Source organism: Squalius cephalus, assembly GCF_949319135.1.
Source record: "Squalius cephalus genome assembly, chromosome: 19".
NCBI lineage: Eukaryota > Metazoa > Chordata > Actinopteri > Cypriniformes > Leuciscidae > Squalius > Squalius cephalus.
In genome coordinates this window covers 13,532,750-13,560,403 of record NC_137140.1, presented here as the reverse complement: position 1 = coordinate 13,560,403, position 27,654 = coordinate 13,532,750, and the positions used below count along the sequence as shown (strand labels likewise).

Genomic DNA, 27,654 nt, shown 5'->3' with positions numbered 1-27,654 from the left:
TGATACCTCAGTATGGAGATCAGTGAAAAAGGGAAGGCTCTGACACGAAGATTGTGACTGGGTCTGCAGGAAGCGCTCATTCATTTTATTTTTCTTAGTCGCTTCCTGCTTATTATATGGCCATTTAACATTTAATTTAACCACTGCCCTGATTACAACCTCCAGCAACTCCTCACTAACGGGAATATGGGGTGGCGAATCCCCCTATCCACGTGATTCAGTGTTAATAGATAATATCTAACTCCTCGGAGCCAGATAAATCAAACGCTGTGTCTTTAACACGGTCGGAAGAAGCCGCAGCGCGGGCTTTCGAACCGTGCGCGAGACCAGTGGAGCTGGTTAATAAACACTGAGAAAGGGTCGCAACCGTCTCAGTATCATATGCCAGCCCCACGCGTGAATCACATGCATACAAGCGCCGCGCTGCCTCAACAGACGCGGGACCTGATGCACTGGAAACGCGAGCCTGATCTAATTGATCGAACAAGCTCAAACGGGAGCGGAGCTTTTTCATTGAAAACAGTTTGCACAGACAGCGCCCTCGAGCACCGCCCGTGCATGCTCCACTCCCAGACAAACTACACAAAGCGTGTGTGTGTCATCCTCGCTTAAATAACGTGGGCAAGGGGACGCACACTGCCTGAATAGCTTCTCTTTTTTCGCCATAAATAATACTCTTTTCACAGGACAAACAACACCAAATAGAACAGACAAGATGACATAGAGCGCTTGCTGAAGACCAGAAGCTAACATTTCCTGGTTCCTGTGACCCTTTTGTAGCTTCCGGATCACCGTCACATGCGACGTCACGGGTGACGTTGCACCAATCAAGATTGGAATAGTTCCATAGTTGACTTCAGACGCTTCATGCCGAAGGCATTCCCAAAGTATCGAGTATCGATGCAGCGGGAGTTCCCTTTACGAAAGGGAACTAATGATCTTTAAAACCGAAGTGAATCAATAAAAAACTTACTTAAACTGGACTTTCTTCGAGAGCTGCTGTACAGCCAAAACAATCTTTGTTACGTTAATTTACTATTATCACTGTAAAAATGCTTTGAAACAATCTGTATTGTAAAAAGTGCTATGTTAATGAAGGTGACTTGACTTGACATGCATAGCTTTATCCCCTGCTGCTGTCTCCACTCATCTTAAAATTCAAAATGTTTAAGCCAGGCCAACTAGCAGTATTTCTGCTTGACACTGCTACAACACAACCTTTTGTCTGCAATGATTTTCATCATGTTTTCTACAACAACGGCTGACAAGTGTACATTTTATGTGGTGTAAGAAAGTGACTTAAGCAGAAAAGCTACACAGATTCTGATCAGAGGGGTCAGACTGAATCCGATTTTCAGAAACGTGATTTGAAAAGTATTTCAAACTGCATGTGAAACAGATTTTCATGTGATTTTTTTCTTCTTCTTTTTTAACGTCGCACACTTGCTAAATATGATTGGCTTCCAATAGGATCTGCACAAAAATCTGATTTGGACTGACAGTCTGAATAGTGCTTAAAGAATCTGAGGCAGAATGGTATGAATCAGTAATGAATGTGATACTAAGACATTTCAAAACCAAAAAAAGTCAAGTGTCCAAAAGATACAAAAGTAATACAATAGTTTACTCACCACCACTCGTGTCATGTTGTCAGGGAGCGTGTCAATGGACAGCCCATTGATTGGCTCTTGTCCAGTTCGGTTCTGAGTGCGTGTTCTGGGATCTTGCTTGTCTCTTCTTGTTCTCTGGATGTCTGATGGACCTCCATCAGTCTTTTCTGACTTCCCATAAATTATACCTGACATAAAAACGAAACCAAATAGCATGTCAACTTAGCTTAAACATGAATGTTGTCTTCAGACCGAGTTAAAGTTGGCATGAAATGTTATTGATCTTATCGTAAACAATTCATATGTGCATAAGTTTCATTCTTTCAAAAAATTATTCTTAATGTTTCTTCATTCTTAATCTCAATCCCACCCTTTTCTTAAAATTGAATGCAGGCTCACATTCAGATCTGCCTCCATCAGCAACAGGTGGAATTTTTGTTGGGTGTTTTTTTTTTGTCATTTAAACCATTGCATTAGCATGGTTTTAATCATAATTATCTGACCGTTATCAGTTTGTAGCAGTAAATGAAGAGATGTCTTATCGATCACAAGTTCAGTATGGTGTACCACAAGGCTCAGTACTAGGACCACTGCTGTTCACTTTGTTCATGCTACCATTAGGAGATATCATTAGGAAGCATGGAATTATCTTTCACTGTTATGCCGATGATACTCAGCTCTATATTTCTTCACAACCTAACAAAAACTACCAATTCACAAAATTAACGGAATACATAGCTGATATAAAAAATTGGATGACTAGTAATTTACTACTACTAAATTCTGAAAATAAAAAACAGAAATTCTAATTATTGGACAAAAAACTTCCTCACGTAATAACCTAGAATACTGTCTAACACTTGATGGCTGCTCTGTTAATCTTCGTCGTCGGTTAGGAACCTGGGTGTGCTCTTTGATACCAATCTTTCATTTGAAAGTCACGTGTCTAGTATATGTAAAACGCATTTTTCCATCTTAGAAATATATCTAAATTACGCCATATGCTCTCATTGACAAATGCGGAACAATTAGTTCATGCGTTCATGACCTCAAGGCTAGATTATTGTAATGCTCTACTGGGTGGTTGCCCTGCACGCTTAATAAACAAACTACAGCTAGTTCAAAATGCAGCAGCTCGAGTTCTTACCAGAACCAGGAAGTATGACCATATTAGCCCTGTTCTGTCAACACTGCATTGGCTCCCTATTAAACATCGTATAAATTTAAAAATATTGCTGATTACTTACAAAGCACTAAATGGTTTAGCTCCGCAGTACTTAAGCAAGCTCTTAACGCATTATAGTCCTTCACGTCTATTGCGATCTCAAAATTCCGGCCAGTTAATTATACCTAGAATATCAAAATCGACTGCTGGCGGTAGCTCCTTTTCCTATTTAGCACCAAAACTTTGGAACAGTCTTCCTACTGTCACTCAACAATGACACACCCCAACCAGCATTAACTCAGCGCACCTGGTCCCGCTCATCACCTCCGGAGTTCTAATCATCTTCACCTGCACTTCATCGCCACTTACCTCTGTTGCACACTGCATATAAACCTCAGTCACTCTACACCCGGCGTCCGGTCTCGTCTTTCGACACCCGTGACTCTCCGGTTCCAAACCTTCGTTGTCTGGTTCTAGGAAATTCCTCTCGCAAGTACCTTTTGTGTTACTAACGTCCTGTCTGTGTCTCCCAAGCAGCCGCTGTGCGTGGTGAGCACCACTGGGCACTCTCATCGGTGAATTCGCTGATCATCTCCTCGACACCTCTCACGTGCAGTGAGATTTCCAAGACTGTTCCTGTTCCAGCATCCTTAAAGACTGTTCACGTTCCAGCCCTTAGAAAGACTGTGTATTGAGTATTTCTGAAGTGATCTCGAGCCTTCTTGTTTTGTGGAGTTGCATTACGTGTCCAATAAACATTGTTAACCCATTTCTGTGTCTTCGTTCCTCAGTAGATTGTGACAGAAGACCGGACCACACAAATGCAAGCTCCACCGGCTCGTGAGGTCCCGGCAGCGAGGACAGAGGCCGCTCAGGGTGCCACCGCACAAGCTGCCACCGCATCCCAGCCTCACACCGCCGCCGCTACTGCGTCATCCATTCCACCACCTCCGTTCCAGGAAACCCTCGCGGAACTCAGTCACGATTTTTTTTTTATTTTTTTTTTATTTTTTTTTAAAACCGGGGGCTTCCGGTTTGAGCGAACGCTGGCGTGCTTGACTGCCGCTGTTCTCCGGTACATGTTTGTTGAGATCTGGACTTTGGACCTTTTCTCTTCTTTGTCTCATGTTTTGATTGCTCTAACACGACGACCCATATTGTTTTGGATTATCCCTTCAAGCTGGTTTAACTGGATTAACTGCCTAATGCGAGCTTTCGCCACCGTGCAACGGGCTCCTTCCGTCTTCCGTGAGTAAGTTAACACTTTCTTTCGGTTTATCGGTGGCTGGTTCATACGTAAGTCTTGGCTGAGGTGGTCTTAGAAAGGGCTGCCTTTTTCATATACTTGCGCTGTGAAGTTGCTTAGTTGCTCGGTGTGCTGGCTAACGCGTTTTTTTTAAATCTGGCTTGTTTTTTTCAGCGAGTAACGTTATACGCTGTAGGATGCTTTTTCCTCTGATGCTCGTCGTGGGTCTTTTTTCTGCTTTTATTGATTTTTTGCCCGGTGTCCCAGGTCTCCTTGCTGCCTTCTGGCTTGTGGATTTATAATAGGGCTTTTTTTTATTCGTCTCTGGATTTGTATCATTTAAACCCAAAAGCCCGGCCAAAACTGCCTACCAGACTCGACAATCACTGTGTTGCTCTTGGAATTGCTCGCCGGCCTCGCTATATACACCGGGGTTCCCGTCGCAAACAGTGTGCAATAAATGATTCTACAATCTCGGCTGATGGATGTACTATTCCCATCATTTGGTCTTCCTCTCACCGACTGCATACTAAAACATGTCATGAGAATGGAAATGGGAACTTTGCATCTTCGTTGTCTGGAATATGTTTCATCAAGGGCTCCACTGGACACTACAACATCATCAACGACACTTAAAATGGCTCTAGTCAATGCCAGGTCATTGTCAAATAAAACCTACATTTTAAATGACTTTTTTATTTCTCATGCACTTGACGTTTTATTTGTGACCGAAACATGGTTAAAAAATGGTGACCAGTCGTCTCTTAGTGAGCTATCCCCATCTGACTGTTCTTTCTATAACACCCCTAGGCCAAGTGGTCACGGTGGTGGCTTAGCCACGATCTTTAGAAACTCATTTAAATGCAGACTTATGCCTATAGATGCCTCTTCTAGTTTTGAGGCACAGCTCCTAAAAATTGAGCTAAATGGCCCCCTACTTTGTGTTTTAGTGTATAGACCTCCCAAAGTCAATACGAACTTTATTCACAAGTTTTCTGAGTTTCTGTCAAATCAAGTGTCTCGCTGTGACAGGCTGTTAGTATTGGGGGATTTCAACATCCATGTCTGCTGCCCATCTAAACCGATGGTTAAAAACTTTCTGAACCTTATGGACTCACTTAATTTTGTACAGTCTGTCTCCAGGCCGACACATATTTTAGGCCATACACTGGACCTTGTTTTGTCTCGTGGTTTCTCTGTACAAGTCTGTGAAGTATCTGATACTGGCATTTCTGATCATTTCCCTGTGGTGTTTGAGCCTGTTATTTCATATACTCAGCCTATCCTCTCTCGTCCTGTACAGTATTCTCGTGTTTTTCATGCAACTACTGCTCTCGAGTTCTCTGAATCTTATTCCAAACTACTTTCAAACTCCAATGCTTATCTGTCACCTTGTATGGATACTGAAAAACTGGTTGAAACTTTTAAATCCGTCTGTTGTACTGCTCTAAACACAGTTGCTCCACTTAAGCGCAAGAAGTGTAAGGTCTCTAATCCTCAGCCCTGGTTAAATGCATCTACTCGTACTCTCAGACAAGAGTGCAGGAGGGCCGAGCGCAGGTGGAAAAGGGATGGGCTTCAAGTGTCCTACCAAATTTTGAAAGATCGCTTAACAGTCTATCAACACTCTGTTAGTGAGGAAAAATCCAAATATTTCTCAAACCTGATTGCAAAAAATGCCAATAGGCCAAAAGTTCTGTTAAAACCATACATTCGGTTCTTAATCCTGTGGTTTGTTCAGTTCCTGATGTGAATCTTGAGATGTGCACACAATTTTCTGAATTTTTTGTTCAGAAAATACAGGAAATTAGATTACGCCTCTCTCCTCTTGACATAGATCACTCTGAACTGGTCCTTACATCCAGTCGTTTTACAAACTTTCAACCAGTGTCTTCATCTCAATTACTTAACATTATCTCTCAGATGAAATTCACATTCTGTCAATCAGATGTATTGCCTGGACGTCTGTTTAGAGAAGTTTTAGACACAATTTGCCCCATCCTCTTAGCTATAATAAATAGCTCTTTAATAAATGGGGTTTTTCCAGAAAGTTTTAAACATGCTATCGTACAGCCCCTGTTGAAAGGACATCACCTTGACCACACCGTGCATAACAACTACCGGCCTATCTCTAAACTACCTTTTATTTCGAAGATTTTGGAAAAAGCTGCACTGTTACAGTTTACCTCGTATCTGAATACTTTTCATATTTTAGACCCATTTCAATCTGGTTTTAGAGTGCTGCATAGCACTGAGTCAGCACTACTGAAGGTTACAAATTACATTCTATTGTCTCTTGATTCTGGGTCTTCCGTTATCCTGATACTTTTAGATCTGAGTGCTGCATTTGATACCATTGATCATAATATTCTACTGAGACGACTGGAGTATATTGTTGGAGTAGAGGGCCTTGCTCTACAGTGGTTCGCCTCATATTTGCAGGGGAGGACCTTCTCTGTAAATATCGGGTCATTTACTTCACCCTCTGCGTCGATCCATTGTGGCGTTCCACAGGGATCCATTCTTGGCCTACTTTTGTTTTCCCTCTACATGTTACCTTTAGGCTCAATATTCAAGAAATATAACATAAATTATCACTGTTATGCTGACGACCTCCAATTATATCTCCCAATCAAACCAGGAAATGACATTTCATTAGACAACCTCTTTACATGCCTTAACGAAGTCAAGACCTGGATGACAAATAACTCACTCCAACTGAATGAAAATAAAACTGAAGTGCTTCTACTGGGTCCTGCTGCTACCAACAACTCCATTAAAACACAGTTAGGTCCCTTAAGTAACAACTTACACAATCATGCAAAAAATCTATTTCTGCGTCTATTTCTGAGTCTATTTTGACCCTCTTCTCCAATTTGACAAGCATGTAAATGCAGTTGTAAAGAGTAGCTTTTTTCAACTACGATCTATAGCAAAAGTGAAAAACTTTTTATCAAGTAAAGACCTTGAAATTGTGATTCATGCGCTAATTTCCTCTCGATTGGATTACTGCAATTCTCTGTACGTTGGCCTACCTCAAACTACACTGTCTCGGTTACAAATGGTTCAAAATTCAGCAGCCAGATTGCTAACAGGAACTAAGAAAAGGGATCACATCTCCCCTGTTCTTGCCTCATTGCATTGGCTACCAATAAAATTTAGAGTTGATTTTAAGATCCTTATTTTTGCATACAAGGCCCTACATAGTTCGGCCCCAGATTATATTTGTGATCTTATTAGGCCCTACACAGCCTCTAGGTCACTAAGATCTTGCGATCAGTCACTTTTATCTGCCCCACGCTCTCGGTGTAAATCAAAAGGTGATAGAGCTTTCTCTGTAGTTGCCCCAAAGCTCTGGAACAATTTACCTTTAAATATCAGGACCTCTCCATCTCTGGTTGCTTTTAAATCCAGCTTAAAGACCCATTTTTATTCTCTTGCATTTGAGTAATATTGTGTATGTATTTTAAATAACTCTGTGTTCTACGTTATGTATGTACTGTATGTATATACACTGAATGGTTTTGATACTTGATTTTATCTCTTTTTTTTTTTTTTTTTTCTACTACTATTTTTTCTCTTATTTTGTTTTTATTCTATTTTTTTGTACTGTAAAGCACTTTGGATCAACTACGGTTGTGTTAAACTTGTGCTATATAAATAAACCCTGACTTGACTTGACTTGACATTGCAAACCCTCAGACATGCCTCAGCCAGTCCCATGGCCAAACCCACATCATATTGGGGCGAGAAGGAGTGCAGTGGTTTCCTCTTGCAATGTCAACTTTATATGGAGATAAACGTTACCCAATTTGTTTCAGAAAGAGTGAAAATAGCCTTTATTATCTCCCTACTCACTCGCCTTGTGGAATGCCAATGTCCCTGCAATACAGTCTTTGAGTAACTTTGTTGAGTTGTTTTTGCTCAGACATCTAGCGCTATTTTGGTTCACGACCAGCTGTTTCGTCTTCACCAAGGCAGATCTACTGTTTCAGAGTATGCTTTGCAGTTCCGGACTATCGCCGCTAACAGCGGCTGGAATGAGACTGCATTGATGACCGCCTACCGACAGGGACTGAATCCTGACATCTGCCTACAGCTCGCCATCTATGATGACACGATAGGAATTGAGAAACTGATTCAATGGTCCATTCTCATTGCTCTAAATCGTGCGGCTTGCCTGGGCACTACCACTGCACCCTCTCCACGATTCTCGTCGCCGTAACCCCTACAGCACCCGAGCCGATGGAGATCGATTCTGGACATCTAACCACCGCAGAACGTACCCGCCGACGCAACAATCATCTGTGTCTCTACTGTGGAGCCTCGGGTCATTTTCGCCAGGATTGCCCCATTCGTCCTAGGCGTTCGATGGTGAGTTCTGTTGATCTACCTTTCCCAATTACAAACTTGAAACCAACTCCTGTATTCATCACTAATTGTAAACACTCTATTTCAGCAAAAGCCCTGATTGACTCCGGCACGGCGGGGAATTTCATCTCCGCATCACTGATCAGCCGTCTTCAAGCCCACCGCCAACGATTGACTCAACCACTGAGCATTCATTCCATCTTGGGTAAACCACTCAGAAGAGGAAGCGTCCGGTATTGCAGTCCAGTCATACATCTGTCTATGGGTTGTTTGCATTCTGAAAAGTGCTCGTTTTTGGTGCTGGAGGGCTCGACTGCAGATATCGTCCTGGGACGCCCGTGGCTTATTCAGCACTCCCCCGACATCTACTGGACCACTGTATGCAACTCAATGCAAAGTCAAGTCAAGAAAACTTCTTCTAAGACTGCAACACCAGTGTTCCTGGGTTCAACCTCCGTTGAAAGTCCAGCCACAGATTCCACTTCGAACATTCCACCAGAGTATCGGGCGTTCCAGGGCGTATTCAGCAAGCATTTGGCCTCCACTCTTCCACCCCATCGGCCATGGGACTGCACGATTGAGCTGCTGCCTGGGGCCACTCTACCGCGTGGGAAAATTTATCCACTGTCCATCCTGGAGCAGAAGGCCATGGAGGAGTATGTGGAGGAGGCTTTACGTCAAGGATACATCCAACCATCTACTTCCCCTGCCGCTTCTAGTTTTTTCTTCGTCGGTAAGAAGGATGGTGGTCTTCGCCCCTGTATCGACTACCGTGTCTTGAATGCATCCACTGTTAGGTACAGATACCCCCTTCCGTTGGTGCCTGCTGCTCTTGAACAGTTACGGTCTGCTCAACTCTTCACCAAGCTTGACCTGAGGAGTGCCTACAACCTAATCCGTATACGCGAGGGAGATGAGTGGAAGACGGCATTCATTACCCCAGCTGGACACTACGAGTACAGGGTCATGCCCTTCGGCTTTTCGAACTCACCAGCGATTTTCCAGGGTTTCATGAATGAGATCTTCCGGGACTTCCTTAACCTGTTAAGCTGCACCCCCACTTTTAAAAAATCCCCAGAAATGACATACCCAAACTGAAACAGATACAGTTCATGAACCCTTTGCACTAAAAGCACAAGTATGATCTCATTTGAAAGCTGACACCTGGCAGTTTATTGTAAATGTAGAATTAATTATTGTCATAATGAAAAAAATTGTTAGAAATAGCTTCAAAGTTTTGTAAAGTTATTAGAAATTATTTTTTATGAAACATCCTTATGAAAATAAAATTGAAGTTGGCACTGTAGCAATCTAGAAATGCACTACAGCTAAAGCCACATGTCTAAACATTTTATGTTTAAAATCTGAAGATAATAAGTCCAAAACTCTGTATTTAGTTAAATGTTTTTCAAGACCATGTCAATGACTTTATTTTGATTTGACGCTAAAATGCAACTGATGTTTATTGCCATCTTCTAAGCATCTATCCAGTATATTGTCTCTATTGTTTTGTGGTGCAAACGAGCCCCATTCAGTCTCAGTCTCCCCCTGCACACATTCACACCTCTCCAGCCTGGTTATGGCTCTAAATATGCATTTCTTTTGTCTGCATTATAGTTACTAATGACTGGCTATTCACAGGCTATTCATAGGGTTTCAGTCCCTAATTTCTTTTCTCAAAGTTCACCTCACATTTTAAACTGTATCAAATGCATTTCTTGAATAAAGAAACTTTCAGTAAGCATTCAAAAAATCATAAAAGTATAAATTTCTAGGTTGCAGGTGCACCTAGGGCTAGCTAGCATGTTAGCTTAGCACACCATCAATACACGACAATTTATGAGATTAAAACCATGTTTGTGCTCCAAACTTACTTCATAACGCAAGACGAGTGTTTTAAATAATATTCTGTGATATAATTTGGCTTCAGATAAAAAAATCAGACAGAAAATATACAATTGTATGGTATTCTGCACAATGACAGTCTATATAGATTAGCATTACATTATAAATATAATCTATTATTATGGAAATACCTGGCATGGCTTGAAAAACACAGGTAACCCAAATATCATTGCAAACATGTTTATTGTCTTCAAAACGTCGTATCCGCATGTTACAGCGATCTCTTGTTAGCTTTGTGTGTATCAGTGACGTCCTGGAATGTCACATGATCATGGCTCTTCTTCATGTTCCATATATGGACTATTATTGTGCATAATAGCGCCCTCAGGCTATTGGTATGAATTGAAAACACAGTATCAGAGTATCTAACCGCTCATAATGATTACATCGACGCATTTGGGTATAAATTCAATAAATATTATTCCTGTCTATAGAAATCTGATGTAAATCTATGAGAATCTATCAATATTTCTCCAAATATGCAAATTTTTGAGCTAAAGCCCTGAGGGAAGTTCTTTTGTGTATCGCTGTCATGACGACAGCACGGGAGTTTTTTATGAATGAAAGCGGCTGACGCGCATAATTCATATCAAAGGTATCGACTCATTTTTTCATTTCATAACTCCTGACACAAATTAAGAAATAACTGTCGCTATAAGTTTCTCAGAATACAATAGTGGTCAAATACTGAAACTTGAGTCTTATATCTTTTTAATGATGTATAGTTTGTCAAGGTATAACATTAAATCTGATAGTAACTTTGAACTATATATAAAAAAAACCGCTTCAGTGCGCCCGCGCACTGTCAACGGTTAACAGGTTAACCGGTTTGTGATCACATATATAGACGATATCCTCATCTACTCTCCCAGCCTCGATGAACACATTCGTCATGTACAGCTAGTCCTGAAGCGTCTTCGTGAGTACCAATTGTATCTCAAATTAGAGAAATGTGAATTCCACCAAGAAACCATTCACTTTCTGGGTTACGTAATCTGTCCAGAAGGAATCTCGATGGACCGGAACAAGGTTGAAGCAGTCATTCACTGGCCAAGACCTCAGACCCTTAAAGAGCTGCAGCGTTTCCTCGGCTTTGCCAATTTTTATCGGCGATTCATCCAAGACTATAGCAAGATCTGTGCTCCTGTGACGTCGATGGTACAGAAGGGGGTCAAACGATTAACCTGGTCTTCTGAAGCCACCACAGCATTCAAAACATTGAATAAAGCCTTCTGATCCGCCCCTACGCTCTGCCATCCCGACCCTGATAAACCATTTATTGTAGAAGTCGATGCCTCTACCAATGGAGTAGGAGCGGTGTTGTCGCAGCGGCAGGGGATCCCTCCACAACTCTGACCATGTGCCTTCTTCTCACGCAAAATGTCCCAGGCGGAGCAGAAATGAAAGCTTTAGCATAAGTTCTGCCGGGAAGACTCAATTACTATGTCACCTATTGCCTTCACTTCTATCCAATCATATTCGTAGGCTCATTGTATAAAAGCTCGGTACTTACACATGTTTGAGTTCGCAGATACTGAAGCGACGATTACCCCCATCCTCCCCACCACCACCAGGATGGTCCTGTCCATACCTCCCGGGGGGGTCGGCTGCGCCCCTGCCTTCGTCTTCAGGCAGGAATTGCAGATCCGATACCCTCGGATTATGCACTACGGACAAATGACTTTGTATATTATCAGCTTGCTGAGCTGTCAATAAATGTATGGTTTATTGAAATAATTCTCCGAGTCTTTCTGGTAGAACTATGATGTAGGCAATCGTGAGCTGTTAGCCATTAAACTGGCATTAGAAAAGTGGAGACATTGGCTGGAGGGAGATAACCACCCATTCCAGGTAATCACAGACCATCGCAATCTGGAATATCTTAGAGACGCCAAGAGGTTGAATCCTCGTCAAGCCCGGTGGGCGTTATTCTTCACTCGCTTTAACTTCTCCGTAACCTATCGTCCAGGATCAAAGAACCTCAAGGCAGATGCTTTGTCCCGCTTGTACCAACCCAAAACCTCTTCTGAAAGTGATGAGACCATCCTCCCTCCAGCTCTAATCGTCAGCCCCATCCAATGGAACATCAATGAGCTCATAGCCGACGCCACCCAGAATGAACCTGCTCCGCTGGGAGGTCCTGAGGGGAAGATCTTCGTTCCATCCAACCTCCGTATTCCCCTCATGGACTCGGTGCAGACTTCTCCGGGCTCTGGACACCCAGGCAGCCAACAAACCCTCTCACTCCTCCAACAACACTACTGATGGCCCAGTATGGCCCAGGATACCTCCCGGTATGTACAGGGATGTACCGCTTGCGCTATGACCAAGGTACCCCGGCGTCTATCCGAAGGAAAACTGATGCCCTTACCTATCGTCCGAACAGACCCTGGTCTCACATTGCAGTTGATTTCGTAATTGACTTGCCTCCCTCTGACACTAACGCTGCCTTTACACTGGCAGTTGAAATCAGCTCCGATACGGCTTTGAAACGACCGGAAGTCATTCATTTCCTATGGAGATTCGCAGACTGCATGCGAATGGGTCCGAAGCGGGTCCGAACGAGTGAGGTGCGAAAAAAATCGTGTCCATTGGTCATCCGGATGCGTTAAAAAAATTTAACTCTTGCGAAAAGCTACGGACGATTCCTATCGGACAATTCCAGCGGAAGTTAGCGTTGCTATGGTACTGATAAACAAACCTGAATTCTTAACTTTTAATAAAATAAATAATGATTTTATAACGATAAGTTGTCATGTCATTTTTTTATTTTCATGATTTTCTAACGTTATTAGGGCAGTTAATACAATTAAAAGCCCTATACCACTATATCACATTTAGCCGACCTGACATGTCAACGTCCTGGGGAACTTTCCTCTACGCAGCAGCCTGTCTCTATAACCCCCTAAACAGAGAGATCATACAGAATTGTACATTCTGACACTGACAAAATTAACCGTTAATCTCTCCGCCATTTTTGTTCTACTCGCTTCTGAAGCTTCCGACACTTTTCAACGGTGTAGTATGACGTCCGCTGGGGGCGTATTGTGTATTACGGAGCTGACTTCAACTGCCAGTGTGAAGGCGGCGTAAGACCTGTATACTCGTGGTCGTGGACAGGTTTTCTAAGTCCTGCAAGTTACTCGCACTTCCCGGGCTCCCTACAGCACTCAAAACTGCCGAGTTATTATTCTCTGCAATATTTCGTCACTTTGGGATTCCAGAAGACATTGTTTCTGATCGAGGACCTCAATTCATCTCTCGCGTCTGGAAGTCATTCATTAAACTATTGGGAGTTTCGGTCAGTCTGACGTCGGGGTACCATCCTCAATCTAACGGCCAAGCGGAGCGCAAAATCCAAGAGAACGGGAGGTACCTGCGGACCTACTGCCACGAAGCACAGGACCACTGGAACCGGTACCTCGCATGGGCAAAATATGCCCAGAACTCCCTTCGCCAGTCCTCTACCGGTTTAACACCGTTCCAGTGTGTCCTGGGATACCAACCGCCACTATTTCCATGGACTGGTGAACCATCGGACGTCCCAGCGGTACAACATTGGTTCATGGAGAGTGAGAGGGTCTGGGACTCAGCCCATATCCATCTCGAAAGGGCAGTCCGGAGGAACCAACAACAAGCCGGTACCCGTCGTAGAACCACCACCCACTACACTCCAGGCCAGTTGGTATGGCTTTCGACCCGGGACATCCACCTCCGGCTGCCCTCACGTAAGCTGAGTCCCAGGTACATAGGGCCATTCGCGATTCTGAGGCAGGTCAACGAGGTGTCTTATCGTCTTGTACTTCCCCTTACATTGCACCTCTTTCCCCTCTGCCCACAGATTCGGATGCCGGCGAAGTGCCCCCTCCTCCTCCTGTGGACCCCGCAGAAGACGCCGTGTACCAGGTCCACACCATCCTGGACTCCCGACGACAGGGGGGTCAGCTTCAGTACCTTGTGGACTGGGAGGGGTTCGGACTGGAGGAGCGCTGCTGGGTCCACCGGGACGACATCTTGGACCCCACGCTCCAAGATTTCCATCGCGACCATCCGGATCGTCCAGGGCCCCGCCCACGGGGTCGCCCTCATCGTCGGGGTCTACGGCCCTCAGGAGCTGGCCGTGGAGGGGGGGGGGGGGGGGGTACTGTCACGGAGTCACTCAACAATGACACACCCCAACCAGCATTAACTCAGCGCACCTGGTCCCGCTCATCATCTCCGGAGTTCTAATCATCTTCACCTGCACTTCATCACCACTTTCCTCTGTTGCACACTGCATATAAACCTCAGTCACTCTACACCCGGCGTCCGGTCTCGTCTTTCGACACCCATGACTCTCCGGTTCCAAACCTCCTTCGTTTGTTTGGTTCTAGGAAATTCCTCTCACAAGTACCTTTTGTGTTACTAACGTCCTGTCTGTGTCTCCCAAGCAGCCGCTGTGCGTGGTGAGCACCCCTGGGCACTCTCATCGGTGAATTCGCTGATCATCTCCTCCACACCTCTCACGTGCAGTGAGATTTCCAAGACTGTTCCCATTCCAGCATCCTTAAAGACTGTTCACATTCCAGCCCTTAGAAAGACTGTGTATTGAGTATTTCTGAAATGACCTCGAGCCTTCTTGTTTTGTGGAGTTGCACTACGTGTCCAATAAACATTGTTAACCCATTTCTGTGTCTTCGTTCCTCAGTAGATTGTGACACCTACCATTGTCCGGGAAGCAGACACACTCTGTCAGTTCAAAGCCAGATTAAAGACACATCTCTTTGACCTAGCATTCACATAATACATTATAGACTTTATACATTATAGACTATAATCCAATGTTAGGCTGCATAGATTAGGTCAGCCGGAACTGGGAACATTTCCCATAAATCCTGATGTACTCGTTACATCATAAGAAGAATGGCATCTATGCTAATTTTAGTGTCTTTGTTTATCGCAAGGTTTTCCCGCAGCCTGCCGGATCCAGGCTGTATCCAGATCTGACGAAGGACCTTCGCCTGGACCTGATGACAACGCAGTGCTGAAGTGCCGACTAGTCTCTCCCCTGTGAAGGATCCCTTTCCCACTCTACAGATAAAGCGTTGTCGGGATAATTTTGGTTTCGTGTATCTACCCTTAAGTGATAAAATTCAGTATCAAAATGTTAAGGCCAGACAAGTAGTTTAACCCTCTGAGGTCGGCAAACGCGCCGGCGCGTTTTGCCGTATTTTCTTCACATTGTAGCACTATAAACTTAAATTTCTCCGTCATTTATGGTCATACAGAAAAAAGAAATATAAAAAAATAATCTGTGATATTTTTACTTTTGTAGGTGTCCACTTACAATCAAATCAAAACATTGTGCTTTTGTAAAATAAAGAAAATAAACAGGGTGTGCGTTCTGCCTCTCCGTCGCGGTGAACTTTTTTTTCTTGAGCACGTCTATAAACTGAAACAAAACTCAGCGAATACTTGTCACACATTTATGAGCCATATACCTTTATAAACATTTAAGTGTGCACTTTTAAATGATCGGATTCAAACTGAAAACAAATATTCTCTGTTTAAGTAATTTGTATAAAACCAACAAGATGTCCAGCTTCTCAAACGCTTCCTAATTATTTTTTAATTTGAACACGCCCACTCGCGCAAAAGATATTCACATGCAAATCTCCACATGGAACGCGAACGCGCTCATTACCTCAGAAACAAAACACCAAAACACTTCACAAGTCTCTGCTTTTCGTCGAGTTTGAAAGACGCGCCGTGAGCTTACATTGGAATTACCTCAGAAGAAGAAGAACGCGATTTGAAGACAAGAAAGATGTAAGGTAAGAAATTCTTACATATTAGTTTGTTATTGTTGCATAAATTTCACATTGCAGTTGAACTGTTGCTAGATATATGGTAATTATTATAATATTTAGACCCGTGTTTACTGTTACTGTGTTTGTGGATATCTGCTCAAATGTAGATATGTATATGGTAAGTTAACCATAATGTTTTATATTTGAGCGCGATCGCGTTTAAATGTATCATATTTGGATCGCGATCGCGTTTGAAAAGCACCATGAACGGCTTCATGTTTTTACTATTATCTCATTTCATATCATCATAACGAATGGAAACATTAGAAGTAACATGATAATCAATATATTTTTCTCTAGCTTAGTTGTTACTGAAATATTTTGGAAGATTTATAGGCTGATATGGTTATTGTTATTATTATTTTATGCAGCACTGTGCATAGCCTATGCCTACAAGGCACAACAAACCTGGTGTTCATTATATTATATATTGTTGGAAACATTTATGTGTGTGTGTATGTGTGTATTCTGTGAATTTTAAAAAGCAATTTTAACCAGAAAAATCTCAAATTTATTCCCAAAATCGTGCAGGCCTATAGTTTCTCTTGATATCAGTTTGTTCACTTTTTTTTTTTTTCTTTCAGGGCCCAGATGCCACTCCTGCTAACTTCAACATTCACATGAGTTTGTACATGAACATGGTAAAGTGAAAATCCAAAACCTTGGAAATGAAAAGTATGTACAATGTTTTTAGGAATGGCACAAAGGTCTCTGTCTTTGGATAATTGTTTTCAATGAGTGCTTTTTTGTCATTTGTTTTGTATCTTTGGATTATGTTGTGTTGTAAATAAATCCAAAAAATCTAAAAAATCTAAAAGCCATTCTTTTTTAAATCTCCTCATTCTTTGTGCAAGGTTGCTCAGAATGATAGGGGCCTGATAGCTCCTAATAGGGCCGTTAGGGGAGGTTCTTTGTCTTTCTCAGGTGTCAAAAGCTTACATATTAATGAGCTCCCGCATAAAGCTTTTTCACACAAAACACGTCGTAAAATATTTAAATCAATATATTGTCTTATCTGAATGAGCAGTCAGGGTGATTTTCACATAGTTTTGGAGCAAATATTCTAGGCTACGTCATACAATTTTCAAAAGTCTTGTGAAGAAATAATCAGTATGGGTTTCATGACCTTATTTCAGTGAGAATTTTTTTTTGTATTTTCACAAACCACGCATAAATGTCATTATCTCAAAACTACAAACTTTTACATACATGCTGCTGATATATTATTGTAGCAGAGTTTGTGCTGAATACAGTGTAATTAGACTTTAGCCATGAAAATGTCACAAGTAACAGAAATAAGCACAAATGTCAGAGCATGTCAGAACACCTCCAGGTTTTCCCTCAGACCTCAGACCTCAGAGGGTTAAGGCTTGGTTTGTAGGGAATTACAAACCTGCGCACATATATTCAAATGCGCATAACTATAGAATTAATTCTTGATGCGCACGTGAGCGCCATCAGCGTTTCTCACAGGTTCGTGTTTAAAGTCTGTGTAGAGAGAACGATGTCATCTCAGCGGCCTCTAACTTAATAACTAATGATCCTTGTGACGGAAGTGAATCAATCAAAACTAACTTTAGCTGGAAAATATCTTTATTCAAGAACCGCTATAAAGCCAAAACAATCTCTGTTACCTTAAATTATCCGTTTGTTACTGTAAAGCCGCTTAGAAACAATCTACATTGTTAAAAGCGCTATATAAATGAAGATGACTTGACTTGACTTGACTGGTATCAAATGCAGCACTAAGATCGAGCAACACTCATAAAGAGATACAACCACGATCGGATGATAAGAGCAAATCATTTGAGACTTCCTCTCCTATTGCAACGAATGAATGGAATTTTTCCTCAGGGACACTACAATGCACTGGCTGATGTGATACTGTAGTAGACGCTTGCATAGTTATAATTTTTTCTCTAATTTTATCAATATTGTAAGTAAATAAGTTCATAGTTCAAGTTCAAAGAAGTCATTACTGCTATGCTCTTTGGAAACTTCAGAAGTAAAAGCTTTATTTCTTGTTAATTTAGCCACTGTATCAAATAAATACCTAGGGTTCCCTTTCGAAAGGGAACTGGCACTGCGTCGAATGATGCTAGGGGAACGCCTCAGGCGTGACCGGTGTCTAAAATCACTATCAAATCACGGCAATCACATTGACCGGCGACAGCCCGTGAATCATTAACGTGAATGATTAACGTGCGACCTGCAAGTATAAAAGGGCGCCTTGCAAACATGACAATCACCTTTTTCGTCTTCAGGGACTGTCTGTTTGAACGCTACTTCAAAAAGATACAGTGAGAAAATGAAACGCACAGCGAAGGCCGATTGCTTTCAGAAGTGTATTGACCCGTGCCCAAGGTTTTTGAAGCCAGGTGAAACACATGAACTGTGCGTTTTCTGCCTGGGAGAAGAGCACGCACGGGAGGTTCCCGAGGGAGCCCTCTGTGCCAACTGTGAGCGTTTTTCTTTAAAAAAATGCTCCGCTCTCGTCTGACTCTCTTCTCGAGTGAAGAGGGTTCAGCATCTGGACCTCGTGGTTCAGGTCCCGCTCGTGCCGAGGCAGAGCGGCGACTTGCATCATGGGGCTCCCAGATGGAGCTCGTCGATCACCTTGAGAGGGCTGTAAAACGTTTGCGGCAGGCTCGACGATCGCTTTCTCCCCGGCCATAGACCACCAGCTCAGGTGAGCCTTCCATTTCTCCCCGACCTTCACACTGAGGTCGAGAGGGCGTGGAAGAACCCATACTCTGCCCGTATCCACCGACATCGCTGATGTCGAGGGGATCGGAGAGTATGGGTACGTGTCGATTCTGTCCATTGACGAGACGTTTGCGAACTATCTCGTGTCTGGGCAGGCATCGACACTGAGAACTCCAACCCTGCCATCCAAACCGCTGAAAACAACGGCTCGTTTGAATGGCAGAGCGTACACGGCAACAGGTCAGGCCGGTGCTGCCCTGCACACCATGGCGGTGCTGCAGGCGTACCAGGCTGACCTGCTGGGGGATCTCGACCAGGGGGCAGGAATGTCCCCTGAGGCGGTGGCTGAGCTGCACAGTGCCACAGATCTTGCTCTCCGGGCCACCAAACAAACTGCCGCTTCGATCGGTCGGTCGATGGCAGCGATGGTGGCCACGGAGAGACGTCTGTGGCTAAATCTAGCCGACATCGGGGACAAAGAGAAGGACCTTTCTCCTCGATTCGCCGGTTTCGCCCTCTGAACTCTTCGGCACCTCCGTAGAGGCGGTGGTGGGGAAGTTCAGGGAGGCAAAGGCGCGCTCAGCGGCATTTAAAACCTGTATACCGTTGAGATCCGGATCCACGGCCAGGCAGGCGGGAGGACCTGGCCCTTCTCGGTCTGAGGATCATAAGCAGGGCCAGCGAGCCAGCGTCACCTCTCATGCGCCCCCTCCACGGAGGAGCAGGGTGCAGAAAAGGCGTGACTCCCGCAACAGGAGGGATTTGAGGGAGGTTATCCAGAACAAACAACAGCATCTATGAGAGATAACCTCCTCAGAGGGTCATGAAATCTGCCCTCCCCTCTGTTTCTGACTCGCCAGTTGTTCATTACATCAGGCCTGGGGCGGGGCCTATGATGAGAACTATGTTCTGATGGCCCTCCTAGGCTTGGTTAGTGAGAGCGCCTCTTTCAGGCATGTAAAGTTATTTAAAGGGAGAGGTTATTATGTGAGTATAGGTGACCATAAGTCTGAGTGGACATCCATGACATGCGGCGTCCCTCAAGGCTCAATTCTTGCGCCACTCCTGTTCAACCTGTATATGCTCCCAATGAGCCAAATAATGAGAAAGAACCAAATCTCTTACCACAGCTATGCAGACGACACACAGATCTACTTAGCCCTATCGCCTAACGACTACAGCCCCATTGACTCTCTGCTTCAATGCATTGATGAAGTCAACAGCTGGATGTGCCAAAACTTTCTACAGTTAAACAAAGACAAAACTGAAATCATTGTGTTTGGAAACAAAGATGAAGTTCTCAAGGTGAACGCATACCTTCACTCTAAAGGTCAAACAACTAAAAATCAGGTCAAGAATCTTGGTGTGTCTTTAGAGTCAGACCTTAGTTTCAATAGTCATGTCAAAGCAATAACTAAATCAGCATACTATCATCTGAAAAATATTGCAAGAATTAGATGCTTTGTTTCCAGTCAAGACTTAGAAAAACTAGTGCATGCTTTCATCACCAGCAGGGTGGATTATTGTAATGGACTCCTCACTGGCCTTCCCAAAAAGACCATAAGACATTTGCAGCTCATACAGAACGCTGCAGCCAGGATTCTTAGCAGAACCAGAAAATATGATCATATCACACCAGTACTCAGGTCATTACACTGGCTGCCAGTTACTTATAGGATTGATTTTAAAGTATTATTACTAGTATATAAATCATTTAATGGCCTAGGACCTCAATACATTGCAGATATGCTCACGGAATACAAACCCAACAGATTACTCAGATCATTAGGATCACATCAGCTAGAAGTTCCAAGAGTTCACTCTAAGCAAGGAGAGTCTGCTTTTAGCTATTATGCCAGCCGCAGCTGGAACCAGCTTCCAGAGGAGATCAGATGTGCTCCTACATTAGTCACATTCAAATCCAGACTCAAAACACTTGTTTAACTTTGCATTTAATGAATGAGCACTGTGTCACTGTTTGTCCGACTGTTTATACTGTGTCTTATTTTAGTCTTTATTCTAAACTGTTTTAATTATTTTTAGTTCTTTCTCGTTTCTTTATTTTAAACTGTTCTTTATTCTAAACTGTTTTAATTATTTTTAGTTCTTTCTCGTTTCTTTATTTTAAACTGTTTTGTATATTCTTATTTCTTCTGATTATTTTTAATAGTATGTAAAGTACTTTGAATTACCATTGTGTATGAAATGTGCTATATAAATAAACTTGCCTTGCCTTGCCTTGCCTTGCCTTGCCTAAAGTGATGGACCCCAGGTTCATAAGGAACTATCTGGAGAGTCTTCACTCCGCACGCCGCAGGTGAGCTGACTGGTCTTCTTAAGAGTAATTTTTTTGTGCATAAATACTAAAATGTTTCTCTCTACAGACCTCGTTCCCTGTATAGAGCTATGGGTTCATGTCAATGTCATAAGTTAAGGTAAATTTTGGATTATTAAGAGCCCTTCTCTTGTGTTGTGAAACTGTGTTAGCCCTTGGGCTGTTAGCCACCTCAGGGTAGAGTAGTTGGCCTTTCTCTCATAGGATTTTTTTACTTGAGTTTTGACTGACGCTAGAGCTTCAGATAGATCTTATGTCCGGCCCACGGGTCCGTTGGACTTCTTTCCTGAGTACATCGACCCCTTGAGCTCTGTTTGGGTTTTCAGTGGGCTGAGCGATTCTGCAGCCCCTTTGTATGAAATATAATAACTATTTTTCTTGTAGGGCTATGGCTCCTCCGAGCCCTCAGGTAGATCTATACTTGCAGACGGGCCCTCACCAGGTCCGCCTCTATAGCTGGCCTAGGGTGTGCCAGGGATAGTGGAGGCATTTCTGCCTCTGACCCTTCACTTTGTGAATGTAGGTTTTTAGCATCCCTGTATGACAGCCTCCTCCCATGGGAGTCGTTAGGCCAAGGCCCTCCACCTTCTCTGCATTCTGGGGCGACAAGAGTAATGCAGTGTGGTGCAGAGGCATGGTTTATAAAGATCCTGGGTTAGGCCTCAATTAGGCCTCCCCGGCACAATGTGTCTTTATTGGCAGAGTTAGGCCGTCTTGCACCCTTGCGACCCTGCCGTGCAGAACTAGCATACGGATCTGGGCCGCCAGTTAAGGCTCGCTTACCTCGCTGAGCTACTGCTTGAGCATTGGGTTGTAGTTGGTTTGGCTCACAAACAAGCCCCACTCCCCTAGGTTGGGCACAGATCAATTTTCTGTCACCTCTAGAGCCGCTGGCAGGCCCGCACCCTGGTAAACCTCAGGGTGAGGTGGGAGTATTCCCTTGTGATACAGGGTAGGTCTGAGTACTTCACTTTTAGTTCTGTATTATCCTACCTCTCACCACTATGGCTCGGGTCGAGTGGAAAGTTCTAGCCTTCACTTCTTTTTAGTTGAAGTACGCTCCCCTGAAGCCAGAGCATTGCCATGAGCTGACGCCCATGCGTACAGATGGTAGGCCCCTGACACTGGGGCCTCCATTGAGGCAGAGTGGCGTATGTTGTACTCCCCTTGTTTTAAGGGTACTAGCTCTCTTGCTGGAGTACACTGCCATGGGCAATGTGATTAGGCACCAGGATGCTGTAGGCACTGTTTAAACAGCTTATCTGCCAACGAAGGCTGCGCCGTTAGGTAGTAGGCCTCAGCAGGCCTCCTTGAATGGGCAGCCCCCAAAAGGGCGCTGTAGGCCAGCTTACGTCACGTGGCTGGCCTTGGTGGTTCGGGCAGTTGACTCACTGATGGGTAGTAGGCCTTAAAGCTACAATATGCAAGAAGTTTTTGCCGCTAGAGGGCGCTACATTCCAAACAACAACAACGGCGTAGCTTGATGACGATGTGAAGGAGCGTGGAATGATGGGAACTGTCGTTTTAAACTCCACCGTGGATGTAAATCAGTCAGACGGGAATCGAAAAATCATGTTCATGGATGAGGCTAAGTTCTATTTTTATAATGACATGCTTTTTGTGGCGAGGGGGGCGTGGTTCAGCGCGGTCTGTAATAGGAGAGAGAAGAGATGAGCGGGACGCAAGTAGGTCAAGTGCAATTGACGAACACCTGTGTCTTATTGCTGTGATCCGCGTGGAGAGACCGCTTATAAGCCGCGCGCTGGAACGAGAGCGAGACTGAAGAGAAAATTGGACGCAGAGAAAGAAAACCGATGGATCCGAGCTCTCATTTTTTAACTGTTTTGTGCCGTCGCGGTTGCCACAGTGAATGCGCGTTGTGCACGACTTTTGTTTGTTTTGCTTTATTTTTAATAAAGTAGGCTACGAGTCCCAGTCACGCCGACCCCTATCTTCTTCCTTCCTGACTCTTGAACCTCATCACACTTTTATTTCATTCAAATGAATTAACCGCAAGAAAAGTAAGGTTTAATACTATATTGGTTATCATAGATGTTACTGTATGTCGAATTCATTGTTGTGATAACGCGGCACAGTTTTACGTGTTCTAAACAATTGTTGTAAATGTACATTCGAACATACCCAGATCATTTGCCAAAATACTGATTAATCTTTATGTATAACACATGCTATATTTATTTACATGGCCATAAACACCAGACGTGATAAACAATGTCAATAAACTAAACACAAATCTAAAGCAATAATACTTCCCTTACATAAACATAACTATTACCGAATGCTACATTTGGAAAATATAAAATTAAGCATGCTTTGTCGACAGACCCAGCTGCAATCGGTAAAGTATAATTGTGTTCCATAACGACTGCAATAAACAAGCTAACGTTTGTTGCTTGATAGACGCTACAACTACAACTTCCGCATTTGTCCAGGACTCCACGCAGTACGAGCGGAAACCGAGGGTAACGCGGATATGACGCAATTGACTAGCGACTCCCAGCTCCCCCCTGCTCTAACGCCCCGTTTCCTTGGTTAAAATCACAATTTTCTCACGATTTAAAAATAGTTGGAAACTTTTGGGATATTGTAAGTAATCAACTTAACAAAATATATAACACTGGCCTTGAGATTATGGGATATTTTAATGCAAAATTCTTGCATATTGTACCTTTAAACAGGCCTCCTCGGAGGTGAGTCCCAACATTGTGGGACATACTTTATAGCGCTACCAGGTAGCTAGCCGTTTTAGGCCGCCTGTGCCTGGACCCAATATTTATGTTGGTCAAGTCAAGTCAAGTCATCTTCATTTATATAGCGCTTTTAACAATGTAGATTGTCTCAAAGCAGCTTTACAGAGATAAACGTATAATTTAAGGTAACAGAGATTGTTTCGGCTTTACAGCAGAGTTAAGTTATTTCCATCTAAAGTTAGTTTTAATTGATTTGGTTCCGTCGCAATGATCATTTGTTATTAAATTAGGGGCCGCTAAGACGACACCATTCTCTCTACACAGACTTTAAACGCGAACCTGTGAGAAACACTGATGGCGTTCACATGCGCATTTAGAATGGGTTCTATAGTTATGTGCGTTAGAATATACGCAGGTTTGGAATTCCCTACAAGCCAAGCCTAAACAAAATACTTGTCTTTCCTTATAAATTTTGATAAGGAATTTTATTTTATTTGTTGCTTTGGCTAGCTGTCTTGGTGTAGTATGGTTCCCAACAGTGTACCTTTTGTAGCAGAATTGACTTGCTATCAGCTAGCAGGCCCAACTAGGCCTCCCTGATAGGCGAGTCCCCAGCTGGCTGGCCTTAACAGGCCGCCTTGGAACTATCACCCGGACTCAGGGCTCATAGTTACCAGTTGCTATCAGGTAGTAGGCTCCTCAGGCCTCCCTGAAGGTGAATTCCCACTTAAGATGGTTATCAGGTAGTAGGCCTCACCCGGCCTCCCTGAAGGCAAATTCCCACTTACGTTGGATATCAGGTAGTAGGCCTCACCAGGCCACCCTGGAGGCAAGGACAAGCAACTGGACAGCTAGCCTGACTTACTATCGGGCAGTAGGCCTCACCGGGCCTCCTTGAAGGTGAGTTCTCACATGCTGTGATTCTCAGGTAGTAGGCCTCACCGGGCCTCCCTGAATGTGAGCTCCCAGATATTGTGGCTATCAGGTAGTAGGCCTCACCAGGCCTCCCTGAAGGTGAGCTCCCACAGACTGTGGTTATCAGGTAGTAGGCCTCACAAGGCCTCCATGTGAGTGGTTTCCTAGCGGTGCTGGGTTCAGGAAGCTAGTGGCCTCTTGCTATCAGTTCAGCTGGCCTTAGCAGGCAGCTGCTGAAGGCAAGCTTACGCCCTGGCTCGACTAAAGTGTTCATTCTCTACCCTGGTTCCCTCCCGGAACCTCTTTTTCTGCCTACAGCCTGGTTTGCCTACCAGGCGGACCATGTGCTCCCCTCACCGAGGGTCACTATGAGCACGCGGACTCCTTAGTCTGTTCAGACGGTCGTAGGCCTCTCGTGGGGCCTCCCAGTTAGATCAGCCCTTAGGCCTTCACAGGCCTCCTCAGTGTTTTGAAACACAAACACTGGGTAGATCCGTGGAACGAGTAGAGAAACTCCCCTCGCTAGCAAGGGTTGGAGAGCACTATGTTGAGTCATACTCTCCGGGGTATTCCGTCTCTGAGATCCGGGCTGAGTGATTCACTGCCAGCTTCGCAGTCCCTCGGGTTGGATGCCTTACCTAAGGTAAGTGTCCAGAGGCTCTGTCTTCGGACAGACAGGAAGTGGCCAGGTCAGGCCGTCCTGGTGGCATCTCAGGGTGAGTATGTTCCCCTGAATAGTGATTGGCTGGGGTTCCTTCGGGTTCCCTAGCCACATTCCCTAGAAGGGACTCCTTCTAATTGGAAGCTGTGGTTCCAGGCCCTGAGCAGGCCCAGGTAGACTTTTCATTTAACCATGTTTATGAGGGTTTTCCTGCGAGGCTTAAAGCTTGGGCTATGACCGTAGGGAATGCTGTCACTGACAGCCCAGTGTAACCTGAGGGTGAGTGGTTCTAACGTTTCATTTGAATTTGCTGTTTCTGACAGTGGTCACTGCCACCTGGCATGCCCTCCCCTTAGCATAGCGTCATGGATATATCGTTCCCCTAGCGTCATTCGACGCAGTGTGAGTTCCCTTTCGAAAGGGAACGTCTCAGGTTACGACTGTAACCTATGTTCCCTGAGAAACAGGGAACGAGACACTGCGTCTCCTTGCCATGCCTCTGGGCCTGCCTACCAAACAGTCCCTTCAGACGATAAGGTGATTGTCATGTTTGCAAGGCGGCCTTTTATACTTGCAGGTCGCACGTTAATCATTCACGTTAATGATTCACGGGCTGTAGCCGGTCAATGTGATTGTCGTGATTTGATAGTGATTTCACACACCTGTCCCCTAGCGTCATTCGACGCATTGTCTCGTTCCCTGTTTCTCAGGGAACATAGGTTACAGTCGTAACCTGAGACGTTATGTTTGTTTTCTTCTAAGAGAGTCGAAAAATGAGCAGATCTAGCAGTTTTTAATGCCTTTCTGTACGCAATCGAGCTCTCTCTCCACGAAATTCGAAAAACGTCTAGTTTTGTTTTCTTCCAGTTGCACTGGCATTTTTCTGTCTGCTCTCTCAAGGGCCCGAGTGTGATCATTGTACCACAACGTTGGACTATTTTGTTTAATCTTCTTTAAGCGCAAAGAAACAACTGTGTCTAAAGTGCTGGAAAAGAGAGAGTCAAAAGTTTCGGTCGCAATATCGAGTTCTTCTAAGCTATCTGGGAAAATTATTAATAAAGCAATCTTTAGTGGCAGAAGTAATAGTTCTAACATATTTGTAACACAGAGTCGGGTTAGCAACCTTGGCTAAATGGGTTATACACAAGACTAGATAATAATCTGAGATGTCATCGTTCTGCTGCAGAATTTCAACGGCATTAACATTGATTCCATGTGACAATATTAGATCTAAAGTATGATTATGACAATGAGTGGGTCCTCACACGTGTTGTCTAACTCCAATAGAGTTCAGAATGTCTCAAAATGCCAATCCCAATGTGTCTTTTTCATTATCATGTATATTAAAATCACCAACAATTAGGACTTTATCTGCAGCCAGTACTAACTCTGATAAAAAAAGCAGCAAATTTTTTGATAAAGTCTATATGTTGCCCTGGTGGCCTGTATACAGTAGCTAGCACAAATGTCAAGCGTGATTTATCATTTACACCAGATAGTGTTATGTAACTATATGTTACATTAAGCACCAACACTTCAAAAAAAATATATTTGAAACTAGACTTCTCAGTAATTCTGAAGATATTACTATAGATTACAGCAACACCACCCCCTTTTCCTTTCAGCGTGGCTCGTTTTTATAACAGTAATCTTGGGGGGGTGGACTAATTCCTAATTTGGGGAACAGACACAGTCTCTATATGATGATATCTAGGTGAAAGAGTCTCTATGTGATGGGATTTATCTGACTTCAGTGACGTGAGACAGCTAGCAGATGGTCGGTTTAGCCAGTCTGTCTGCTTCCTGACCTGAGGCCCAAGTCGTCATGTTTGAGCTCTAAGACTATGTGCCATATTACTAGAGAAAAGAGCAGCACCATCCCAGGAGGGATGAATACCATCTCTTTTCAACAGATCAGGTCTGCTCCAAAAACTTTTCCAATTGTCTATGAACCCTATGTTATTTTGTGGACACCACTTAGACAGCCAACCATTGAGTGAGGACAGTCTACTAAGTATCTCATCACTCCAGCGAACTGGAAGGGTGCCAGAGCAAATTACAGTGCCTGACATCGTACTTGTGAGTTCACACACCTCTTTAACATTAATTTTAGTGATCTCCGACTGGCGAAGTCGAACATCATTAGTGCCGACGTGAATAATAATCTTAGTGGACGTTCC

General features: G+C 43.8%; 1 protein-coding gene across 1 annotated transcript in view; it reads right to left on the bottom strand.

The window, feature by feature from the left end:
* The window catches only part of plxdc1 (plexin domain containing 1), a 629,959-nt gene that overhangs the window by 588,879 nt on the left and 13,426 nt on the right, over positions 1–27,654 (bottom strand). The window contains exon 2 of the mRNA XM_079851089.1: positions 1,632–1,798. Within this exon, the coding sequence (XP_079707215.1) occupies positions 1,632–1,798 (167 nt within the window). The remainder of the gene's footprint in view (positions 1–1,631; positions 1,799–27,654) is intronic.